A 24,875-nucleotide genomic window follows, 5' to 3' on the forward strand; every position below is an offset into this window, starting at 1 on the left:
TCCTCTTCGGCAACAGAGTTAGGACGGACGCCTGTCTCTTTGTAGTTACTGGGTGTATTGATGCACCATCCAAAGTGTAATTAATAACTTGACCATGCTCAAAGGGATAGTCAATGCTTTTTTTTTGTTTTTCTTACCCGTCTACCAAAAGGTACCCTTCTTTGCGAGGCATTGGTGTACAGAGATGAGGTAGTCATTCAAAAATCATGTTAAACACTATTATTGCCCACAGAGTGAGTCCATGCAACTTATTATATGACATTTTTACTCCTGAACGTATTTAGGCTTGACATAACAAAGGGGTTAAATACTTATTGACTCAAGACATTTCAGCTTTTCATTTTTTATTAATTTGTAAACATTTCAAAAAACATAGATCCATTTTGACATTTTGGGGTATTGTGTGTAGGCAAGTGACACAAAATCTCAATTTAATACATTTTAAATTCAGGCTGTAGCACAACAAAATGAGGAAAAAGTATTTCTCTGCACAGTTTGTAATGCATTTGCCATACAGTACAATAACACTCCTGTCAGATAATGTTTCTTGGTCTATATTTGAACTGTGTGGAGCATGTCATCATTATGAAACACTGCAACATTGAGGCTGTTTCCTTCCCCGTGTATGGTCTGAATGCTATTATCATGTAAGGCACAGCTTCTCTAGGGGAATCCAGACAGATTTACTCACACCCCAGACCATTTGGATTTTCTCTCTCTCTCTCTCTTTCTCTCTCTCTCTCTCTCTCTCTCTCTCTCTCTCTCTCTCTCTCTCTCAGGCTTTCAGACACAAAGTCATGGGGGTTCCATGATCGGTTTCTCAGATGGAATTAAAATGTCTCATCTCGCAGCTGTCAACCATGCAAATCACATTGTCCACATAATCTATTTGTGAAAACAGCTACTGGTCTATTCTGTTCGATGCCTTTCTCTGCCTGTTTTTATGATGTTGTTATCAGCCAAGCTGCCTCCATCGTTAATGTTTCGTGCAATAATCTCCTCTTTCTTTTCTCTCTTTTGTTCTAGGTTTACCGGCATTCATACATGGCCTCATATAGCATTTATAACATTCACACAAGGTATGTTTCATGTGCTTGTTTACCATGCGTTTGTTTACGTGTCAAGACAATCTCTTCTAAGGCAGTTTAGCTCAGGTGGATGCTAAGAGCCTGGTGAATCCACAACAAACAATGAAATTCAATATTTTGTCAGTCATGACCTTTTAAATGTCAATATTTATGATAAAACAATGTTTTGAAGTGGGCTTTTTTACATTTTACATCGTAGTCATTTAGCAAATGCTCTTATCCAGAGCGACTTACAGTTAGAGTTACCAGTGTATCCGGAAGTTAAAGGTGTATCTTTGTAAATGCCTTCCACTGCTCTAGGTAGCAGTCTTACTGGTTACTTACTGTTGTTTTTCAGGGAGGTATGGGAGTTGGACCCTCCGGAGGTGCTTAACTCTGTTCTGCAGTACGCTGAATGGGGAGTACAAGGCCAGCAACTGGTAAGTCAAAGACAAGCTGCCACTCCTACATGCAACCCTCCCATATCACACCTGTTACCATTGGGAATAATGCAACAGGCATATTTTGTGATTTTTCATGTGCCCGGAAGAAGGGTGGTTAAAGTCACAATCCTATATCACATTCCTTTTGAATATTACTCCTATTAGGAAGTTTGCATTCTTGGCGTAATGGCTAATGTACTGGGTTGATAGTCGGTAGACCCAGGTTTGAGTCACAGGCGGGAAAACACTCTAGACCACCTTTACTCCACACACAGAGATGTATACTGTACAAAGCTCTCCCCCGCCCTCCATTTGGCAAATCTGACCATAATTCTATCCTCCTGATTCCTGCATACAAGCAAAAACTAAAGCAGGAAGTACCTATGACTCGCTCAAAACGGAAGTGGTCAGAAAACGCAGATGCTATGCCACAGGACTTTCTTGCTTGCATAGACTGGAATATGTTCCGGAATTCAACCAATGGCACTGAGGAGTACACCACCTTAGTCATCGGCTTCATCAATAAGTGCATCGAACATGTCCCCACAGTGACTGTACGTACATATCCCAACCAGAAGCCATGGATTATAGGCAACATCCGCATCGAGCTAAAGGCTAGAGCTGCCGCTTTTAAGGAGCGGGAGACTAATCCGGACGCTTATAAGAAATCCGCTATGCCCTCAGACGAATCATCAAACAAGCAAAGCGTCAATACAGGATTAAGGTTGAGTCCTACTTACACTGGCTCTGACACTCGTCAGATGTGACAGGGCTTGAAAACTATTACGGACTACAAAGGGAAACTCAGAAGCGAGTTTCCCAGTGATGCGAGCCTACCAGATGAGCTAAATGCCTTTTATGCTCGTTTCGAGGCATTGCAACACTGAAGCATGAACGAGAGCACCAGCTGTTCTGGATGACTGTGTGATAACGCTCTCAGGAGCCGATGTGAGCAAGACCTTTAAACAGGTCAACATTCAGAAGGCCATGGGGCCAGACAGATTACCAGGACCTGTACTCAAAGCATGCGAGGACCAACTGTCAAGTGTCTTCACTGACATTTTCAACTTCTCCCCTCTGTAATACCTACATGTTTCAATCAGACCACCATAGTCCCTGTGCCCAAGGAAGCGAAGGTAACCTGCCTAAATGATTATCGCCCCTTAGCATTCACGTCAGTAGCCATGACGTGCTTTGAAAGCCTGGTCATGGCTCACATCAACAGCATCCTCTAGGATACCCTAGACCCTCTCAATCTCACTCCACACTGCCCTTTCTCATCTGGAGAAAAGGAACACCTATGTGAGAATCCTTTTCATTGACTACAGCTCAGAGTTCAACACCATAGTGTCCACAAAGCTCATCACTAAGCTAAGGACCCTGGGACTAAACACCTCCCTCTGCAACTGGATCCTGGACTTCCTGATGGGCCGCCCCCAGGTGTTAAGAGTAGGAAACAACACGTCTGCCACGCTGATCCTCAACGCTCAGGGGTGTGTACTTAGTCCCCTCCTGCACTCCCTCTTGACCTATGACTGTGTGTCCAAACATGACTCTAACACCATCATTAAGTTTGCTGACGGCACAACAGTCACCGACAACGATGAGATAGCCTATAGGGAGGAGGTCAGAGAACCAGCAGTGTGGTGCCAGGATAACAACCTCTCCCTTAATGTGAGCAAGACAATGGACTAATCGTGGTCTACAGGAAAAGGCAGACTGAGCAGGCCCCCATTAACATCAACGGGGCTGTAGTGGAGCGGGTCGAGAGTTTCAAATCACCAACGAGTTCCACATCACCAATGAACTATCATGGTCCAAACACACCAAGACAGTCGTGAAGAGGGCACAACAAAACCTTTTACCCCTCAAGAGACTGAAAAGATTTGGCATGGGTCCCCAGATCCTCAAAAAGTTCTACAGCTGCACCGTCGAGAGCATCCTGAACGGTTGCATCACCGCCTGGTATGGCAACTGCTCGGCATCTGCCCATTAGGTGCTACAGAAGCTAGTGCATATGGCCCAGTACATGAGGCCAAGCTTCCTGCCACCCAGGACCTATATAATAGGCGGTGTCAGAGGAAAGCCCATAAAATTGTCAGAGACTCCAGTCACCCAAGTTATAGACTATTTTGTCTGCTACTGCACGACAAGCGGTAGGACCAAAAGGCTCCTTAACAGCTTATATCCCTAAGCCATAAGACTGCTCAACAACTAATCAAATGTTCACCGGACTATTTACATTGGCACCCCCCCCCCCCATTTGTTTTGTACACTGCTGCTACTCACTGTTTATTATCTATGCATAGTCACTTCAACCCTACCTACATGTACAAATTACCTTAATTAACCTGTACCCCCGCACACTGACTCGGTACCGGTACTCCCTGTAAAAATCCTTGTTATTGTTATTTTATTGTGTTACTTTTTATAATTTTTTACTTTAGTTTATTTGGTAAATATTTTCTTAACACTTCTTGAACTGCACTGTTGGTTAAGGGCTTGTAAGTAAGTAAGCATTCAATCAATGAATCAAATGTATTTATAAAGCCCTTTTTACATCAACCGATATCACAATGTGCTGAACAGAAACCCAGCCTAAAACATCAAATAGCAAGCAATGCAGATGTAGAAGCACAGTGGCTAGAAAAAACTCCCTAGAAAGGCCAGAACCTAGGAAGAAACCTAGAGAGGAACCAGGCCCTGAGGGGTGGCCAGTCCTCTTCAGGCTGTGCCGGGTGGAGATTATAACAGAACATGGCCAAGATGTTCAAACGTTCATAGATGACCAGCAGGGTCAGATAATAATAATCACAGTGGTTGTAGAGGGTGCAACATGTCAGCACCTCAGGAGTAAATGTCAGTTGGCTTTTCATAGCCGATCATTCAGAGTTAGAGACAGCAGGTCGGGGACAAGGTAGCACGTCGTGAACAGGTCAGGGTTCCATAGCCGCAGGCAGAACAGTTGAACCTGGAGCAACAGTATGACCAGGTGGACTGGGGACAGCAAGGATTCATCAGGCCAGGTAGTCCTGAGGCATGGTCCTAGGACTCAGGTCCTCCGAGAGAAGAGAAAGAGAGAGAGAATTAGAGGGAGCATACTTAAATTCACACAGGACAACGGATACGACATGAGAAATACTCCAGATATAACAGACTGACCCTAGCCCCCCGACACATAAACTATTGCAGCATAAATACTGGAGGCTGAGACACGAGGGGTCGGGAGACACTGTGGCCCTGTCCAACGATACCCACGGACAGGGCCAAACAGGCTGGGTATAACCCCACCCACTTTGCCAAGGCACAGCCCCCACACCACCAGAGGGATCTCTTCAACCACCAACCTATTACCCGGAGACAAGGCAGAGTATAGCCCAAGAAGACCTCCCCCACGGCACGAACCCGAGGGGGGCACCAACCCGGACAGGAAAATCACGTCAGTGACTCAACCCACTCAAGTGACGCACCCCTCCTAGGGACAGCATCGAAGAGCACTAGTAAGCCAGTGACTCAGCCCCCGTAATAGGGTTAGAGACAGAGAATCCCAGTGGAGCGAGGGGAACCGGCCAGGCAGAAACAGCAAGGGCGGTACGTCGCTCCAGTGCCTTTCCGTTCACCTTCACACCCCTAGGCCAGACTACACTCAATCATAGGACCTACTGAAGAGATTAGTCTTCAATAAAGACTTGAAGGTTGGGACCGAGTCTGCATCTCTCACATGGATAGGCAGACCATTTCATAAAAATTGAGCTCTATAGGAGAAAGCACTACCTCCAGATGTTTGCTTAGAAATTCTAGGGACAGTAAGAAGGCCTGCGTCTCGTGACCGTAGCGTACATGTAGGTATGTACGGCAGGACCAAATCAGAAAGATAGGTAGGAGCAAGCCCATGTAATGCTTTGTAGGTTAGCAGTAAAACCTTGAAATCGGCCCTTGCCTTAACAGGAAGCCAGTGTAGAGAGGCTTGCACTGGAGTAATATGATCAAATGTTTTGGTTCTTGTAAAGATTCTAGCAGCCGTGTTTAGCTCTAACTGAAGTTTATTTAGTGCTTTATTTGGGTAGCTGGAAAGTAGAGCCTTGCAGTAGTCTAATCTAGAAATGACAAAAGCATTGATACATTTTTCTGCCACATTTTTGGACAGAAAGTTTCAGATTTTTGCAATGTTACGAAGATGCAAAAAGCTGTCCTTGAAATATTCTTGATATGTTCGTCAAAAGAGAGATCAGGGTCCAGAGTAATGCTGAGGTCCTTCACAGTTTTATTTGAGATGATTGTACAACCATCAAGATTAATTATCAGATCCAACAGAATATCTCTTTGTTTCTTGGGACCTAGAACTAGCATCTCTGTTTCTTCCGAGTTTAAAAGTAAAACAATTGCTGCTATCCACTTCCTTATATCTGAAGCACAGGCTTCCAGGGAGGGCAATTTTGGGGATTCACCATGTTTCATTGACATGTACAGGTGTGTATCGTCCACATAGCAGTGAAAGTTAACATTCCGAATGACATCACCAAGAGGTAAAATATAGAGTGAAAACAATAGTGGTCTAAAACGGAACCTTGAGGAACATCGACATTTACAGTTGATTTGTCAGAAGACAAACCATCCACAGAGACAAACTGATATCTTTCCTACAGATAAGATCTAAACCATGCCAGAACTTGTCCGTGTAGACCAATTTGGGTTTCCAATCTCTCCAAAAGAATGTGCTGATCAATGGTATCAAAAGCAGCACTAAGGTCTAGGAGCACGAGGACCGATGCAGGGCCTTGGTCTGACACCATTAAAAGGTAATTTACCAACTTCACAAGTGCAGTCTCAGTGCTATGATGGAGTCCAAAACCAGACTGAAGCATTTCGTATACATTGTTCTTCTTCAGGAAGGCAGTGAGTTGCTGCGCAACAGCTTTTGCATTTTTTTTGAGAGGAATGGGAGATTCGATATAGGCCGATAGTTTTTAAAATATTTTCTGGATCAAGATTTGGCTGTTTCAAGAGAGGCTTTATTACTGCCACTTTTAGTGAGTTTGGTACACATCCGGTGGATAGGGAGCCATTTATTATATTCAACATAGGAGGGCCAAGCACAGGAAGCAGCTCCTTCAGTAGTTTAGTTGGAATAGGGTCCAGTATGCAGCTTGAAGGTTTATAGGCATTTCACGGGTAAGGTCTACATTTGTTGTATTCGACGCATGTGATAAATAAAGCTTGATTTGATTGGGTTGATAGTCGGTAGACCCAGGTTTGAGTCCCAGGCGGGGCTACCCCCCAGACTTGCAATATTCTGCATTTACATACCCCAGTGTTGAAAGTAACTGAATATAGTGCTTGCCTACTGAGGGTTATGTCAGCTATTTGTTTGGAAGTTTTTGGGTACTGCTTAATAAACTACAAATAAGTTGCTTTAACAAGTGTTGCCCGTGGCCTGAAATGTATGTACAAAGGAATAGGAGAGGTTGGTTTGCCCAGGATCAACAGTTTTTAAAAATCTTTTTGATTTTATATTTTTTGAAATGCTGTTATTTCTTTGTTTAGCCTATGGTGTGATTTTTTCCCCCTCTTCCTCGTGTAATTGCTTTGTTCGACTTAATTGTTCTCCAATTTAATCCCTTCATGGAGTGCATTCTGAACTTTTAATTAGACTGTGTTTTGATTGTGTTGCGGTTGAAAGTGAATCATGTTTCTCATTAAAGCGACAACAATAAAGTATGCCTGTTGTCTGCTATTGCATCCCTGTCATGTTTGTCTTTCTTACATGAACATTTCTGTTCGAGTTAATTAAAATGTAAAGCCAGAATGTATAGATAATATCCACTCCTTCTCCTGTATTGGCTTTGAAGGTCTACCAAGTTACCTGGCCTTTAAAACATTTGCATAAAATAATTACTTTGATCTTTTTAGTCACAGAACGATGTTGTGGACATACAAACATGTTGACAGCTTTCAGTCAGATTATTCGAGAACATGATATTTGATTAACATAACAATCAGTAGTGACATGCCAAGCACACCTGAAACAACCTGTACTAATGTGACATTCAGTATGCCATGTAAATGTGGACCCTTTCTTCCAAGCCTGACTATTTCTCTCAAATCTGCTAATTTTCTAGTGCTTTGTGGTGAAGCCACGGAGCAGGATTAACCACAGTGCCAAGATGGCTAACTCGCTGGGCAGTGGTCATAGTGGCAGCAGGGTCCTTCTACCCCAGCCCCATCTCCTTTGGAAGGCTTCTTTGAACTTCTTCGTACAGCTGCTCAGAAACAGTTCTGATGGGCTCATCTGTATTGGATCCCACTTCTGACACCAAATGTTATGAAGTTGGGTGTCATGTGGAATTCAAACCCGATACCATCCAATTTGTGACTCAAACTCGATACCATCCATTTTGTGACTCAAACTTGGTGGGCGCACAATTGTAACTATACACGGCTTTGTGAAAGGCCGTCCTAAATCAAGCTATCAAAGCACAGCATTCTAAGCAGGTTGATTTGGAATGTCAAATGACTCTCGCATTATACTCCAATTCATTTTCGAAATAGAGAATCATTCAAATTAGATGATAATACCTTTTCATTTGTTTGCATTAGACAGATGGGGCACCTTTTGTGGACAGCTAACAGGCTTAAGTATTAGAGGTTTCTTGTCTGCAATTGTAACATTTGGTGTGGTTATTTAGGCATAAATCAAACTCACCTCCATTAGAGGGCCATTACGGTGATGAGAGGTGAGGCAGACAAATATGCAGGCATTCGTGGCTCTCGAGTAGCATAAGCTTCATCGTTAGCCACAATTGTATTTTATGAATACATGACACTGCTAGTATATATTGGATAGGATGCCAGTTCTGTGAGTTGTTTTGTTGTGTAGACTAGATATTACATTGAAAGCATCCTTGAAGTGAACTAGCTGTCAACACAAACTCAAGCCCAAAACATACAAAAACATACATAGAAATGTTATGATAGCGCTTCCTCATAACCAAATATGTCATAGCCAATGTTTTTCCTAACTGAAAATCCTACCCAGTCTTAGGACAGCTAGTTTGTCTTTATTGAAGCAGTTAAAATCAAATCAAATCAAATTGTATTGGTCACATACACATACATAGCAGATATTATTGCAGGTGTAGCGAAATGCTTGTGTTCCTAGTTCCAATAGTGCAATGATATCTAACAATTCACAACAATACACACAAATCTAAAAGTGAAATAATGGAATTAAGAAACATTGAAATGTTAGCTCGAGCGATGTCGAAGTGGCATTGACTAAAATACATTTGAATAGAATAAAGTATATACATATGAGATGAGTAAAGCAGTATGTAAACATGATTTAAACATTATTAAAGTGACTAGTGTTCCATTACTAAAGATTCCAGTGATTCCAAGTCTTTGTATATAGGGCAGCAGCCTCTAAGGTGCAAGATTGTGTAACCGGGTGGAAGCCGGCTAGTGATGGCTATTTAACCTGTCTGGGCTAGGGGGCAGTATTTTCATGGCCGGATGAAAAACGTACCCAATTTAAACAGGTTACTACTCTGGCCCAGAAACTAGAATATGCATATTATTAGAAGATTTGGATAGAAACACTCTGAAGTTTCTAAAACTGTTTGAATGGTGTCTGTAAGTATAACAGAACTCATATGGCAGGCAAAAACCTGAGAAAAATTCAAGCAGGAAGTGGAAAGTCTGAGAATTGTATTTCTTCTTTTGATTCTCTATCGAAACTACAGTGTCTGTGGGGGACGTTGCACTTCCCAAGGCTTCCATTTGCTGTCTAAAGCCTTCAGAAAGTGGTTTGAGCCTTCTCCTGTCACTGGGCAGAGTATAGGAGCTCAGTTACTGAGTGGTCTGCCTGGCAACAAAGGGATTGGATGTGCGCGGTCAAGCGAGCACGCCGTTCCTTCTTTTTTTTCTTGAATGAATATGCTATTGTCCTGTTGGAATATTATCTAATTTTTACGTAAAAAAATACCATAAAGATTGATTTTAAACAGCTTTTGACATGCTTCTAAGTACAGTAATGGAACATTTTGACTTTTCGTCTCTCGTTCCGCGTCGTGCGTTATGCCTTTGATAAGTGATCTGTACGCACGAACAAAATGGAGGTATTTGTACAGAAATATGGATTATTTCGAACAAAAACAACATTTCTTGTGGAAGTAGCAGTCCTGGGAGTGCATTCTGACGAAGATCAGCAAAGGTAAGAGAATATTTCTAATATCTAATTCTGAGTTTAAGGTTGCCCCGAACTTGGCGGGTGTCTGAATAGCTCACCGTGATGGCTGAGCTATGTACTCAGAATATTGAAAAATGTGCTTTCTCCGTAAAGCTATTTTAAAATCTGACACAGCGGTTACATCCAGGGGTAGTCTGTCTATAATTCTTAAAATAATTGTTAAATATTTTGTCAATGTTTATGATGAGTATTTTTGTAAATTGATGTGCACATTCACCGGACGCTTTGGTGGGAATAATCAAATCAAATCAAATGTATTTATATATCCCTTCGTACATCAGCTGATATCTCAAAGTGCTGTACAGAAACCCAGCCTAAAACCCCAAACAGCAAGCAATGCATGTGAAAGAAGCACGGTGGCTAGGAAAAACTCCCTACAAAAAACTCCCTAGAAAGGCAAAAACCTAGGAAGAAACCTAGAGAGGAACCAGGCTATGAGGGGTGGCCAGTCCTCTTCTGGCTGTGCCGGGTGGATATTATAACAGAACATGATCAAGATGTTAAAATGTTCATAAATGACCAGCATGGTCAAATAATAATAATCATAGTAGTTGCCGAGGGTACAACAAGCACGTCCGGTGAACAGGTCAGGGTTCCATAGCCGCAGGCAGAACAGTTGAAACTGGAGCAGCAGCACGGCCAGGTGGACTGGGGACAGCAAGGAGTCATCATGCCAGGTAGTCCTGAGGCATGGTCCTAGGGCTCAGGTCCTCCGAGAGAAAGACAGAAAGAGAGAAAGAGAGAATTAGAGAGAGCATATTTAAATTCACACAGGACACCGGATAAGACAAGAGAAATACTCCAGATGTAACAGACTGACCCTAGCCCCTCGACACATAAACTACTTCAGCATAAATACTGGAGGCTGAACATCACGCGCCAATGTAAAATGCTGTTTTTGGATATAAATATGAACTTTATCGAACAAAACATACATATATTGTGTAACATAATGTCCTAGGAGTGTCATCTAATGTGTCACGTCCTGACCAGTAGAGGGAGTATTTGTATTGTAGTTTGGTCATGACGTGGCAGAAGGGTATTTGTTTCATATGGTTCGGGTTGTGTGTTATTAAAGGGGTGTTTGGTTTATGTAGTCTGGGGTTTGAGTATATGTTCTAGTGTTGGTTTTCTATGGTTTTCTAGTCCAGCTGTACGTCGTTGTTCCTGATTGGGAGTCATATATTACATGCTTGTTTTCACCTGTGGATTTTGTGGGTAGTTATCTTTTGCACTGCTAGTTGTCTTAGCCTGTGAAACTGTCTTCTGTCGTTCTTTGTTTTGTTGTTTTTGAGGTTCTCTTGATTTAATAAATTATAAAGATGAGCATCAACATTCCTGCTGCGTTTTGGTCATCTCTACACAACGACACCCGTGACAGAACTACCCACAACAAAAAGACCAAGCAGCGGAGTAAGGAGCAAAGGGATTTTGAGATGGACTGGCGGGAGAAATGGACCTGGGAGGAAATTCTGGACGGGGCTGGACCTTGGCACCAGGCTGGGGAATACCGTCGCCCACGGGAGGAAATAGAGGAAGCTAAGGCAGAGAGGCGTCGGTATGAGGCCATGTACGCGCTGAGGGAGAAGCATGAGAGGCACCCCCAATAATTTTTTTGGGGGGGGCACACGGGTAGTTTGGCTGGGCCAAGGATGAGCCCTAAGCCAGCTACCCATGCTTATATGGTGAAGTGTATGGAGTGGAGGGTGCCAAAGTTTGAAGAAGTGCGCAAGATCTCGCCCATACGCACGCACAGTCCAGTGCGAGTTTTTTCAGCCCCTCGCAGATGCCGTGCTAGAGTGGGCATCCAGCCTGGTAGGAGGATGCCTGCGCAGCGCGTCTGGTCACCGGTGCGCCTCCTAGAACCAGGCTACCCTACGCCCGCTCTACGCACAGTAACCATCAGGCCCTTGCACAGCCCAGTTCGCCCTGTACTAGCACCCCGCTCGTACAGGGCTGCTAGTTCCATCCAGCCAGGACGGGTTGTGCAGGAGGTGCGATCAAGACCGCCTGTGCGCCCCCATGGCCCAGTATTTCCAGTTCCCGCCTCTCGTGCTGACCCGGAAGTGCGAACCCCTAGTCTGGCACGTCCAGTACCAGCACCTCGCATCAAGCTTCCAGTGAGTCAGCCTAGTCCTACTCAGCCTGTTCCCGCTCCTCGCACTAGCCATGAGGTGCGTGTTCCCAAACTGGCATTTCCAGTACCAGCACCACGCATCAGGCTTCCAGTGCGTAATATTAGTTCCACTCGGCCGGTTCCTGCTTCCCGCACTAGCCCTAGGGTGCGTGTCTCCAGCCTGGTACCTCCACTACCAGCCCCACGCATCAGGCTTCCAGTGCGTCAGCCCAGCCTCGAGTGTCCGGAAACAGTGCCCCGTCCAGAGTGTCCGGAGACAGTGCCCCGTCCAGAGTATCCGACAACAGTGCCCCGTCCAGAGTATCCGGCAACAGTGCCCCGTCCAGAGTATCCGGCAACAGTGCCCCGTCCAGAGTATCCGGCAACAGTGCCCCGTCCACAGTATCCGGCAACAGTGCCCCGTCCACAGTATCCGGCAACAGTGCCCCGTCCAGAGTATCCGGCAACAGTGCCCCGTCCAGAGTATCCGGCAACAGTGCCCCGTCCAGAGTATCCGGCAACAGTGCCCCGTCCAGAGTATCCGGCAACAGTGCCCCGTCATGAGTATCCGGTGAGAGTATTAAGCCCGGAACCGAGTGAGACGGCCAACAGTTCGGAACCAAGGGAGACGGCCCACTGTGCAGAACCGAGTGAGACGGCCTACAGTTCGGAACCAAGGAAGACGGCCCACTGTGCAGAACCGAGTGAGTCTGCCTGCGGTCTAGAACCGAGTGAGTCTGCATGCAGTCCGGAACCGAGTGAGTCTGCCTGCGATCCGGAACCGAGTGAGTCTGCCTGCGATCCGGAACCGAGTGAGTCTGCCTGCGATCCGGAACCGAGTGAGTCTGACTATAACTTTGAACTATGTGAGTCTGCCTACAGCTCGGAACCGAGTGAGTCTGCCAACAGTCCAGAGCCAAGAGAGTCTGCCTATAGTCTGGAGGGCAGTAGGTCAGAACCTGAGCCACCTCCAGTATAGCTGGGTTGGGGAGGGGGGGATGTAGCACAAGTGCCGTCGTTGACGGCAGCCACCCTCCCTTCCCTCCCTTTAGTTTAGGGGATTATTTTGTTTGTTTTGGGATATTTAAAAAAAAATTAGGTGCATCCAGGGTCTGCACCTTTGGGGGGGGTACTGTCACGTCCTGACCAGTAGAGGGAGTATTTGTATTGTAGTTTGGTCATGACGTGGCAGAAGGGTATTTGTTTCATATGGTTCGGGTTGTGTGTGTTATTAAAGGGGTGTTTGGTTTATGTAGTCTGGGGTTTGAGTATATGTTCTAGTGTTGGTTTTCTATGGTTTTCTAGTCTGTCTATTTCTGTGTGGTTTGTGTGGCTCCCGATCAGGAACAGCTGTACGTCGTTGTTCCTGATTGGGAGTCATATATTACATGCTTGTTTTCACCTGGGGATTTTGTGGGTCTTTTGCACTGCTAGTTGTCTTAGCCTGTGAAACTGTCTTCTGTCGTTCTTTGTTTTGTTGTTTTTGAGGTTCTCTTTATTTAATAAATTATAAAGATGAGCATCCACATTCCTGCTGCGTTTTGGTCATCTCTACACAACGACACCCGTGACATGATGAAGATCGTCAAAGGTTAGTGCCTTATTTAGCTTTGTTGTGGGTTTTATTGACACATGTCCTTGCTTGGAAAATGGTTGTGATTATTTTTGTTTATGTACTCTCCTAACATAATCTAACATTTTGCTTTCGCTGTAAAGCCTTTTTGAAATCGGACAATGTGGTTAGATTAACGAGAAGTTTATCTTTAAAATGGTGTAAAATAGTTGTATGTTTGAGAAAGTTGAATTATGACATTTTGTTGTTTTTAAATTTGCCGCCCTGATATTTCACTGGCTGTGTCCCCTAGCGTCCCACCTAGCCCATAGAAGTTAACAGTCTGATGGACTTGAGGGTGGACCATTTCAGTTTGTCAGTGATGTGTACGCCGAGGAACTTGAAGCTTTCCACCTTCTCCACTGCGGTCCCATTGATGTGGATAGGGGCGTGGTCGCTCTGCCGTTTCCTGAAGTTCACGATAAGCTCCTTTGTTTTGTTGACGTTGAGTGAGAGGTTATTTTCCTGGCACCACTCACCAAGGGCCCTCACCTCCTCTCTGTAGCCTGTGTCGTCACTGTTGGTAATCAGGCCTACTACTGTTGTGTCGTCTGCAAACTTGATGATTGAGTTGGAGGTGTGCGTGGTCTCGCAGTCATGGGTGAACAGGGAGTACAGGAGGGGGCTGAGCACGCCCCCTTGTGGGGCCCCTGTGTTGACAATCAGCAAAGTGGAGGTGTTGTTTCCTAACGTCACCACCTGGGGGCGGCCCGTCAAGAAGTCCAGGACCCAGTTGCACAGGGCGGGGTTCAGACCCAGGGCCCTGAGCTTAATAATGGGCTTGGAGGGTACTATAGTGTTGAATGCTGAGCTATAGACAATGAACAGCATTCTTACATAGGTATTCCTCTTATCTAGATGGGATAGGGCAGTGTGCAGTGCGATGGCGATTCCATCGTCTGTGGATCTATTGGGATGGTAAGCAAATTGAAGTGGGTCTAGAGGAATACCTATGTAAGAACGCTGTTCATTGTCTATCATAAGGTGAATGCACCAATTTGTAAGTCGCTCTGGATAAGAGCGTCTGCTAAATTATGTAAATGTAAATGTAAAATGTCTAGGCTGTCAGGTAAGTTAGAGGTGATGTGATCCTTAACTAGCCTCTCAAAGCACTTCATGATGACAAAAGTGATTGCTACGGGCGATAGTCATTCAGTTCAATTACCTTTGCTTTCTTGGGTACAGGGACAATGGTGGACATCTTGAAGCAGGTGGGGTCAGCAGTCTGGGATAGGGAGAGATTGAATATGTCTGTAAACACTCCAGCCAGCTGGTCTGCGCATGCTCTAAGAACGCGGCTAGGGATGCCGTCTGGGCCTTGCGAGGGTTAACACACTTAAATGTCTTACTCACGTTGGCCACGGAGAAGGAGAGCTCATAGTCCTTGGTAGTGGGTCATGTCGGTGGCATTGTGTTATGCTCAAAGCAGGCAAAGGTGTTTACAACATCTCCTATATACTTCCTGATGAACTCAGTCACCGTATCCATGTATTTGTCGATGTATATTGATGGTACATTGATGTTGAAACGGTTGAAAGGGTTCAAGACATTGCTGTTTTAAAGCAGCTCTTTTTGCTGAATCCTATACCACACACACTTCCTTCTGGAGCAATTAAGGCAGGCTGCCTCTACTCAATGCCTTTGATATAACAGTGGGGCTTGCAGAGCCTGAGACGGGGTCAGCTCAGCTCAGCTCCGTGACCGAGTGACTACATAACGATAACGGTGCTTTATGTAAGTCTGACTGATGCAGACAGCTGGGTGACCGGGAAATGTTGGTTGGTTCTGGGGAAAAAAAAGACATTTGAGGATAAGGAGTTGGTTGATAATTTCAACACAGGTCTATGTAACACAGGTCATTTAGGTTGTTAATGGAATCGGACGTTAGGTTTCTGGAATTTCTCTGGACAGGATGATTCCAGGCCTCTTCAACCACATCCATTCAGGGAATGAGATTTGAATAAGACCTAAATTGAAAATGTGTTATTATTTCCCCTTTTTTGTGAATTTCAATATATCTGCTAAATTGGGTGTGTTGAAAAGGATGTTACCTAGGCCTTGTATTTACCCTGTAACATTATAGGGGTTTGGATATACAATATTCATCTTTCTCTCTCTGTGTTAAAAAATTGTCAAAAGTTGATATTTTATTGACTTTCACATTTCAGACCTGTAGAGGTCATGCCAAATTGAAATGTTAAATGAAATGTGATATTTATTTAACCTTTATTTAACTAGGCAAATCAGTTAAGAACAAATTCTTATTTTACAATGACGGCCTATCTCCGCCAAACCCTCCCGTCTCCCATTGTGCGCCGCCCTATGGGACTCCCAATCATGGCCGGTTGTGATCCAGCCCGGGATCAAACCAAGGTCTGTAGTGACACCTCTAGCACTGAGATGCAGTACCTTAGACCGCTGCATCACTCGGAAGCCACTAATGTCAGTGATTACTTTTCTGATCTCCTTGTGTGTCTTTGTGCCCACAGATCTATCAGTCGCAGGAAATCCCACACTGAAAAATATGAAATTCACTACTTTTATTGATCTGCTTGCTCTGCCCTCATATTTAGCCTCACATATAAGTGTTTAGCGTGTTATTTTCAGGACAACCAGGGCTACAAGTTGAACACTATTTGACATAAACAGTTCCATTTATGAGTTTCATTGACAAATGCCAATTGAAAAAAAAGGTCCACCAGGCAAAATCCTGATAAAAAAATGTATTTATAAGAATGTTGTAAGTACAGAAGTTATTTGCTCAGTAAGAAATGAACATCCAACTAGTCAGTGACAACTTTGTGGAGTTTGAAGTTTGTGACAGGAACTATGTGAGCTTATTACAGTATTACAAACACTATATTCTGGGATTTCCTATGACCTATGTAGAAGAACCTCTTACCTCCTAACGACTCGTGTGTGTGGCTTGTGAGCATCGTAGAGTCTCAGCTTTTCATAGATGGGTCTTACATTTTGTAGCTCAAAAACATACATTTTTGTGAGAAGAAGCGTTTCACAAACAACACTCTAGCTCAGCCCACGTTAATCACACAGACTAATGGTTGGTATCAGCGGATGCAGAGGAAATAGACAAATCCAAAAACCCAGAAATCTGTAGCTCCAACACACAATGTTCAAAATGGGTTAGAAGTCCAAAACGCACTGGTGTCACGGTGGGACTGTTGAACATGGAATGTGATATATCAGTGATGACTTTCCTGATCTCCTTGTGTGTCCTTGTGCACACAGATCTACATATTTGAGAACAATATTTACTACCAATCAGATGTGAAGAGCAACTCCCTCAGACTGACATCTTCTGGAAAGGAAGGGGTCATCTTTAATGGGATCGCTGACTGGTTGTACGAAGGTGGGTATTACCATTTACTTAAATAGACTGTAAAACTAAAGTCCTTTTAGAAATGTGGCAGGTGTTCACCAAAGTTGTCGACAAGTGATTAGGCTATTTGCTGTATTGCAAAAGATAGATGTAATTGTGTTTGGTTGTCAACACATCCAAATATCAACATTTGAAGGAGATGTATATTTTTTGCCACTGACTTAGTCTGGCTTTAATTCGAATTTGTCTGCACAATAATAATTGATATGTTGAATTCAAATACACGTCTCAACCAAAAATCTAAGTTAATGAATAGGACTAAATCAAATCAAACTTGATTCTAAGTGCATTTAAAGTTTGATTTAATTTGGTTGAGATGGATACTTGAATCCAACATATCAATTATCAATTTGTAGACAAAATGGAATTAAAGCCAGATTAAGTCAGTGGCACAGATGGAACTAACCAAGCAGAAGATACATCTACTTCATATGCTGATATTTGGTGTTGACAATGAAACACAATTCGATATCCAGTTTGTCTACAAATTAATATTTAATATCCCAACCCCCAAAAATTGTTAAGGAATAGGACTAACTCTAATCTAATCAAATTTAAAATGCACAATAATAATTATATTATTTACTCCTATTCTGTAAATTAGATGATTGGTTGAGATGGAGACATGAATCCAACATATTAATGATTCACTTGAAGATTACATTTGAAATCAACCAAAGCTTGAAACCCTAGGTCTACATGTACAGTTGAAGTCGGAAGTTTACATACACCTTAGCCAAAGACATTTAAACTCAGTTTTTCACAATTCCTGACATTTAATCCGAGTAAAAATTCAGTTTCTTAGGTCAGTTAGGATCACACCTTTGTTTTAAGAATGTGAAATGTCAGAATAATAGTAGAGATAATGATTTATTTCAGCTTTTATTTCTTTCATCACATTCCCAGTGGGTCAGAAGTTTACAGACACTCAGTTAGTATTTGGTAGCATTGCCTTTAAATTGTTTAACTTGGGTCAAACATTTTGGGTAGCCTTCCACAAGCTTCCAACCATATGTTGGGTGAATTTTGGCCTATTCCTCCTGACAGAGCTGGTGTAACTGAGTCAGGTTTGTAGGCCTCCTTGCTCACACATGCTTTTTCAGCTCTGCCCACACATTTTCTATAGGATTGAGGTCAGGACTTTGTGTTGGCCACTCCAATAACTTGACTTTGTTGTCCTTAAGCCATTTTGCCACAACTTTGGAAGTATGCTTGGGGTCATTGTCCATTTGGAAGACCTATTTGTGACCAAGCTTTAACTTCCTGACTGATGTTTTGAGATGTTGATTCAATATATCAACATCATTTTCCTGCCTCATGATGCCATCTATTTTGTGAAGTGCACCAGACTCTCCTGCAGCAAAGCACCCCCACAACATGATGCTGCCAACCCCGTGCTTCACAGCTGGGATGGTGTTCTTCTGCTTGTAAGCCTCCCCCTTTTTCCTCCAAATATAACAATGGACTTCATGGCCATTTTGTTTCATCAGACCAGAGGACATTTCTCCAAAAGTATGATCTTTGTTCCCATGTGCAGTTGCAAACCATAGTCTGGCATTTTTATGGCGGTTTTGGAGCAGTGGCATCTTCCTTGCTGAGCGGCTTTTCACATTATGTCCATATGGGACTCGTTTTACTGTGGATATAGATACCTTTGTACATGTTTCCTCCAGCATCTTCACAAGGTCCTTTGCTGTTGTTCTGGGATTGATTTGTAGTTTTCGCACCAAAGTACATTTATCTCGAGGAGACAGAACGCGTCTCCTTCTTGAGTGGTATGACGGCTACATGTTCCCAAGGTGTTTATACTAGCGTACTATTGTTTGTACAGATGAACGTGGTACCTTCAGGCGTTTGGAAATTGCTCCCAAGGATGAACCACACTTGTGGAGGTCTCCAATTTTTTTCTGAGGTCTTGGCTGATTTCTTTAGATTTTCCCATGATGTCAAGCAAAGAGGCACTGAGTTTGAAGGTAGGCCTTGAAATACATCCACAGGTACACCTTTAATTGACTCAAATGATGTAAATTAGCCTGTCAGAAGCTTTTAAAGCCATGACATCATTTTCTGGAATTTTCCAAGCTGTTTAAAGGCACAGTCAACTTAGTGTATGTAAACTTCTGACCCACTGGAATTGTGATACAGTGAATTATAAGTGAAATATTCTGTCTGTAAAAAATTGTTGGAAAAATTACTTGTCATGCAAAAACAAAAGTTTTTTAACAAGAAATTTCTGGAGTGGTTTAAAAACGAGTTTTAATGACTCCAACCTAAATGTATGTAATCTTCCAACTTCAACTGTATACATTTAAAGTCGGAAGTTTACATACACCTTAGCCAAATACATTTAATCTCAGTTTTTCACAATTCCTGACATTTAAACCTAGTAAAAATTCCTTGTTTTAGGTCAGTTAGGATCACCACTTTTTTTTAAGAATGTGAAATGTCAGAATAATAGTAGAGAGAATGATTTATTTTGGCTTTTATTTCTTTCATCACATTCCCAGTGGGTCAGAAGTTTACATACACTCAATTAGTATTTGGTAGCATTGCCATTAAATTGTTTAACTTGGGTCAAACATTTCAGGTAGCCTTTCACTAGCTTCCCACAATAAGTTGGTTGAATTTTGGCCCATTCCTCCTGACAGAGCTGGAGTAACTGAGTCAGGTTTGTTGGCCTCCATGCTCGCACACACTTTTCAGTTCTGCCCACAATTTTTCTATGAGATTGAGGTCAGGGCTTTGTGATGGCCACTCCAATACCTTGACTTTGTTGTCCTTAAGCCATTTTGCCACAACTTTGGAATTATGCTTGGGGTCATTGTCCATTTGGAAGACCCATTTGCGACCAAACCTTAACTTGCTGACTGATGTCTTGAGATGCTGCTTCAATATTTCCACATCATTTTCCTGCCTCATAATGCCATCTATTTTGTGAAGTGCATCAGTCCCTCCTGCAGCAAAGCACCCCCACAACATGATGCCGCCACCCCTGTGCTTCATGATTGGGATGGTGTTCTTCTGCTTGCAAGCATCCCCCTTTTTCCTCCAAACATAACAAAGGTCATTATGGTCAAGCAGTTCTATTTTTGTTTCATCAGACCAGAGGATATTTCTCCAGAAGTACGATCTTTGTTCCCATGTGCATTTGCAAACCGAAGTCTGTTTCTTTTATGGCAGTTTTGGAGCAGTGACTTCTTACTTGCTGAGCGGCCTTTCAGGTTATGTCGATATAGGACTCGTTTTATTGTGGATATAGATACTTTTGTACCTCTTTCCTCCAGCATCTTCACAAGGTCCTTTGCTGTTGTTCTGGGATTGATTTGCACTTTTCGCACCAAAGTACGTTCATCTCTAGGAGACAGAACGCATCTCCTTCTTGAGTGTTATGAAGGCTCTGTGGTCCCATGGTGTTTATGCTTGCGTACTATTGTTTGTACAGATGAACGTGGTACTTTCAGGCATTTGGAAATTGCTTCCAAGTATGAACCAGACTTATGGAGGTCTCCAATTTTTTTCTGAGGTCTTGGCTGATTTCTTTTGATTTTCCCACGATGTCAAGCAAAGAGGCACTGAGTTTGAAGGTACGCCTTGAAATACATCCACAGTTACACCTCCAATTGACTCAAATGATGTCAATTAGTCTATCAGAAGTTTCTAAAGCCAATTTTCTGGGAATTTTCCTATCTGTTTAAAGGCACAGTCAACTTAGTGTATGTAAACTTCTGACCCACTGGAATTATGATACTTTGAATTATAAGTGAAATAATCTGTCTGTGAACAATTGTTGGAAAACTAACTTGTGTCATGCACAAAGTAGATGTCCTAACCGACTTGCCAAAACTATAGTTTCTTAACAAGAAATTTCTGGAGTGGTTGGAAAACGAGTTTTAATGACTCCAACCTAAGTGTATGTAAACTTCCGACTTCAACTGTATGTATTGTCTATTTTTTGTTGATCCCTGGGTTGAATTGAAACAATAGCTGTTGTTGTCTTTACAAATGCTATAAGGCCTAAATAGTATAATTGATATATGACTGATGTGTGGTTGTATTTGGTTATGGTTATATTTAATGTCTTCTGTTAAACCTACCCTTTGGAATGACTTCGATAGCAACAGTGAATATATTTAGTTATTAAGAGATCTCTCAATATTAATTCTCACGACTGCACATTTGTAATAGTCAGTGACAAATATCAAAGCTGGGCTTGATTAAAACCCTGGATGGGAGACCAAATAAATTGCTGTAGATAGATCAAGTCTCCAGTAGGAGGTGCTGCCTAGCCTATAGCTTTTTTTTCTTAAAGTGGATATAACGTTGAAGATCTGACGTTGTTTCAAAGGTACAAATTCAACATATTTTATATAGGTTTGTATATGTTGAAAATTGGTTACAATAGCTAGGTTTCCATCCAACTGGCATCAGATTTCATGCGATTATTTTAAAATCCGCTTAAAGACCTAATTCAAAGTTCTCCATAGCTACAATATTGTCAATAGTATTTCATGTAACAAAGATATTTGTGACTGAGTAAACACAGTGGAGTGATTTTCAGCTATTCCAACATCTCATGTTTTTCTGATGAAGTCAAATTAGTCAAACACAGTGGGGGAGTCAAACTGCACCTTCTAATACATTTTCCAATTTCTCTTCAGCTGCACAATAGGTAGATTAATTAAATTCTAAATTACTTCCAAATGCCTTTTTTTTTTTTAACTATTCAATATGAATGTGATCAAATAGCAGATTTGAATAGGGAAGAGTTTATTAAATTTAGGAGAAAGACATTTCATCACATTACTCAGGAGTGTTGGGATTATTACTTGAAGATATATTAAAGTGTTACTTTACAATACTTTACAATATTACTTTGTGAGGAAAGTAACACATTATATTACTAGTTTTATAACTTTGCGTTACTTTCATGAAAAAAACTCAAAATCTCTCCGCTCTACCAAAGGCTACTTATTAACTCGGGTTAGATCACAAGTTTCTCCTTTCATCAGTGGCGCTGCTTTCCTGTGCTAATCTACAAGTGCTGTGCTATATATGGGCTGCTTAATTAGCCATATATATGGTAAGCCAAACATCTGTACAGATTTCCTATCTTTTCAATTAAAATCTTTCTCATGAGCCGCCAGTTCTGGTTATAGACCGCATGTATACGGACCCATAAAGATGTACTGTATATAGGGCACACTTGCCACTAGACGGGATAGCCCTCTATGGGCTTTGATGTCACAGAAGCATTCAGTGGCAAAGATCAGAGGTGCTCCCTCTATACATTTCTATGGACAGTAGCTGTTTTGACATTCCTCCAAACAGCCTTTCTCTGCTCTCTCTAAATGAGGAAATTAATCGAGTTCGGATCATGGAAACACACAGCCGGTAGAGATATGACTCTGAAAGTAACGCAAGCGTTGTCTGACAAAGTAACTGTAATAATAATACCCAATTTGAAAAAGTAATGTGTTACTTTACTCAGTTACTCATAAAAGTAATCTGACCCCCCAACACTGCTCAGGAGAAACACAATTATACACTTATTTTGGAAGTGTTTCTGCAAGCAGTCACTTTAACTGTGCAATTGCATATATTGATTGTTCATTATTCCATGTACCTTTGTGTGAAAAATTATCATTGTCATTCTATGTTGTGTGGGTATTTTTGCCTTTAAATGGACATTTAGGGCCAAGTTTGCACCTGTTTTTCCCCCACAAATATGTAAAACACCAAAAGCAAACCCAAAACAGGAGATCGTGTTTATTTACCGTTTACCTTTGTTTTTTTCTTTCTCTTGACCTTTATTTCACCTTTTTGCTATTTCATCAGTGTTTTAATACCCTTTTGAAGGTACAAAGTAAACTTGGCCCGTAGCCTATTAGTTCAAAGCTTCATCTGATATGAAGTTACTTATTGGTTTCCTATAACTATACCTCTGGGTAAACAATTGATATTCTTTTATGTTTTATCTGTATGAACTACACTTTTTTTCCTGCAAAAACTATGTGATTTTCATGGTAATATGACAGTCTTTATGACAACCTATTATTCCTTAGTTTGTCTCTCTGACAATGTGAACTAACATGTTTCTCCCTCTCACTCTCTCTCTCACTCTCTCTCTCACTCTCTCTCTCACTCTCTCTCTCACTCATCTATTTTGAGATATGCAAATGCCTCTTAATCAGACCTAATTAACATCTGAATTGTGTGACTTTACGTTGTCACAGACCCTTGAGTACCGTTAACTGCACTCAAACATCATGCTTGCGAACATCATACTTGAGTCGTGGAAAGGATTTAGTTGTGCCGCTGTATTTTTGAACACACTATGGATATATGTCCTTCTTATATGAAACAGTACATATGAAAAGTTAGATTGAACTTAAGGAAATATGTTAATATCAACTAAATATCACACTAAATGTCCATGTACTGTAACACATTAATACAACCATATGTGGCCATATCATTGGGAAATAAAAACATTTATAGAGCTCTATAATGTATTTATGTATTCCTTATGTCTTTCTACAGAGGAGATTCTCCAGTCACATGTGGCACACTGGTGGTCACCCGATGGAGAGAGATTGGCCTTTCTGGTTCTCAATGACACTCTGGTGCCAAATATGGCCCTTCCTCGCTTCACTGGGTCTTCATACCCCAAGGGAAAGCAATACCCCTACCCTAAGGTAAGCAATAGCCTAAATCTGAGATCATGTATATTACATTGTCTGCTGCCACCCACCTAGCTAGCTCGATAGGTGGAATGAAACAAATTGTCCTTACTCCAAGATACTGTAGCTCTGACTTGTCTGAGAAAAGGATATTAACTATATCACTAGTATTCATATAATCAAAACCAAAATCTGTGTTTCGGGAGTAAGACAAATCAACATTCCTCTTGAGCTTTTAGAAAGCACACTTAGATATTTGTACTTGACTTGTTTACAGTGTAAAACACAACAAAACCTATTATTTTATCATTATAATTCAAAACTTATGTCACGCAGTGATGACACAATGTTATTTCAATGTACAGTAAGATCCATCCAAAAAGTGTCCCTTTCCTGCAGCAATTAAGACTAAAACTCCCCAGATCCTGTTTTTTCCCCAGATCCTGGATGCATCCCAATTTACACCCTTTTCCCAATAAGGTGCACTACTTTTTACCAAAGCCCTACGGACCTCAGTCAAAAGTAGTGCACTACATTTTTTTTTTTTTGTCATTTTAAAGGGAATTGAGTACCATTTCTTTCGACAGTGATAATTAGAAAACAGTGGACACCTAAGCGATCCCTCCTCCTGGTTTATGTGTGCTTCTTGCAACACAGCCCTGTGGCCCAGTGTGAGGCCAATCCGGCCCTGTGTTCTTGGCCAAGGTTAAACTAAAAGCGGCAGAATCCATACCGAGGGTGAGAACCAGTAGAGCTTGGCATATGGCATTTAGGGTTGAGTACCAACAGAGAATTCCACACTGAATGTAGAAAAAGCACCGCTACTCTATTAGGGAGGTTTGGCATTAGTAAAGGTCAATATGATACTGTGTCTCTATGATTAGTCTCTATGGGGTCTGGTACATGTCTTCATGCATTGTTCAAAGCCAACCTTTGTGGTTTTCATTCATATTTAAACATGGTTAGGCTGAATACAGTGCTGTGTGTAAATGAGGTGATAACTTTTTCTCATACTGTATTTTCTCGTTTTCTTTCGCAACAATTAACATTTGGGTAACACTTTACATTGAGTTGCCCTTATTACTATGCAATTACACAGTAATAACTGCAGTAACATAGTAGTTATAGGTGTTACTATGTAACTACATAGTAATAAGGTTGAAGCGCTTTCAGTTATTACACAATCGGAACAAGAAAAGTGTAATTACACATCCACTTGCTGAAGGTTATTCCACATGTGTAATTACTGATGTTATTACACATTTTATTGTTCCACTATGTAACTAATGTTTTATAATTACACATTTGA

At 42.0% G+C, this 24,875-nt stretch overlaps 1 protein-coding gene across 1 annotated transcript in view; it reads left to right on the forward strand.

Annotated features, from left to right (window-relative positions):
- LOC115160638 (inactive dipeptidyl peptidase 10) overlaps positions 1-24,875 on the forward strand; it is a 218,378-nt gene that overhangs the window by 96,796 nt on the left and 96,707 nt on the right. The window contains exons 6-9 of the mRNA XM_029710857.1: positions 1,027-1,079; positions 1,426-1,507; positions 16,736-16,856; positions 23,427-23,581. Of these exons, the coding sequence (XP_029566717.1) occupies positions 1,027-1,079; positions 1,426-1,507; positions 16,736-16,856; positions 23,427-23,581 (411 nt within the window). The remainder of the gene's footprint in view (positions 1-1,026; positions 1,080-1,425; positions 1,508-16,735; positions 16,857-23,426; positions 23,582-24,875) is intronic.

The sequence above is a fragment of the Salmo trutta genome, chromosome 24, assembly GCF_901001165.1.
Source record: "Salmo trutta chromosome 24, fSalTru1.1, whole genome shotgun sequence".
NCBI lineage: Eukaryota > Metazoa > Chordata > Actinopteri > Salmoniformes > Salmonidae > Salmo > Salmo trutta.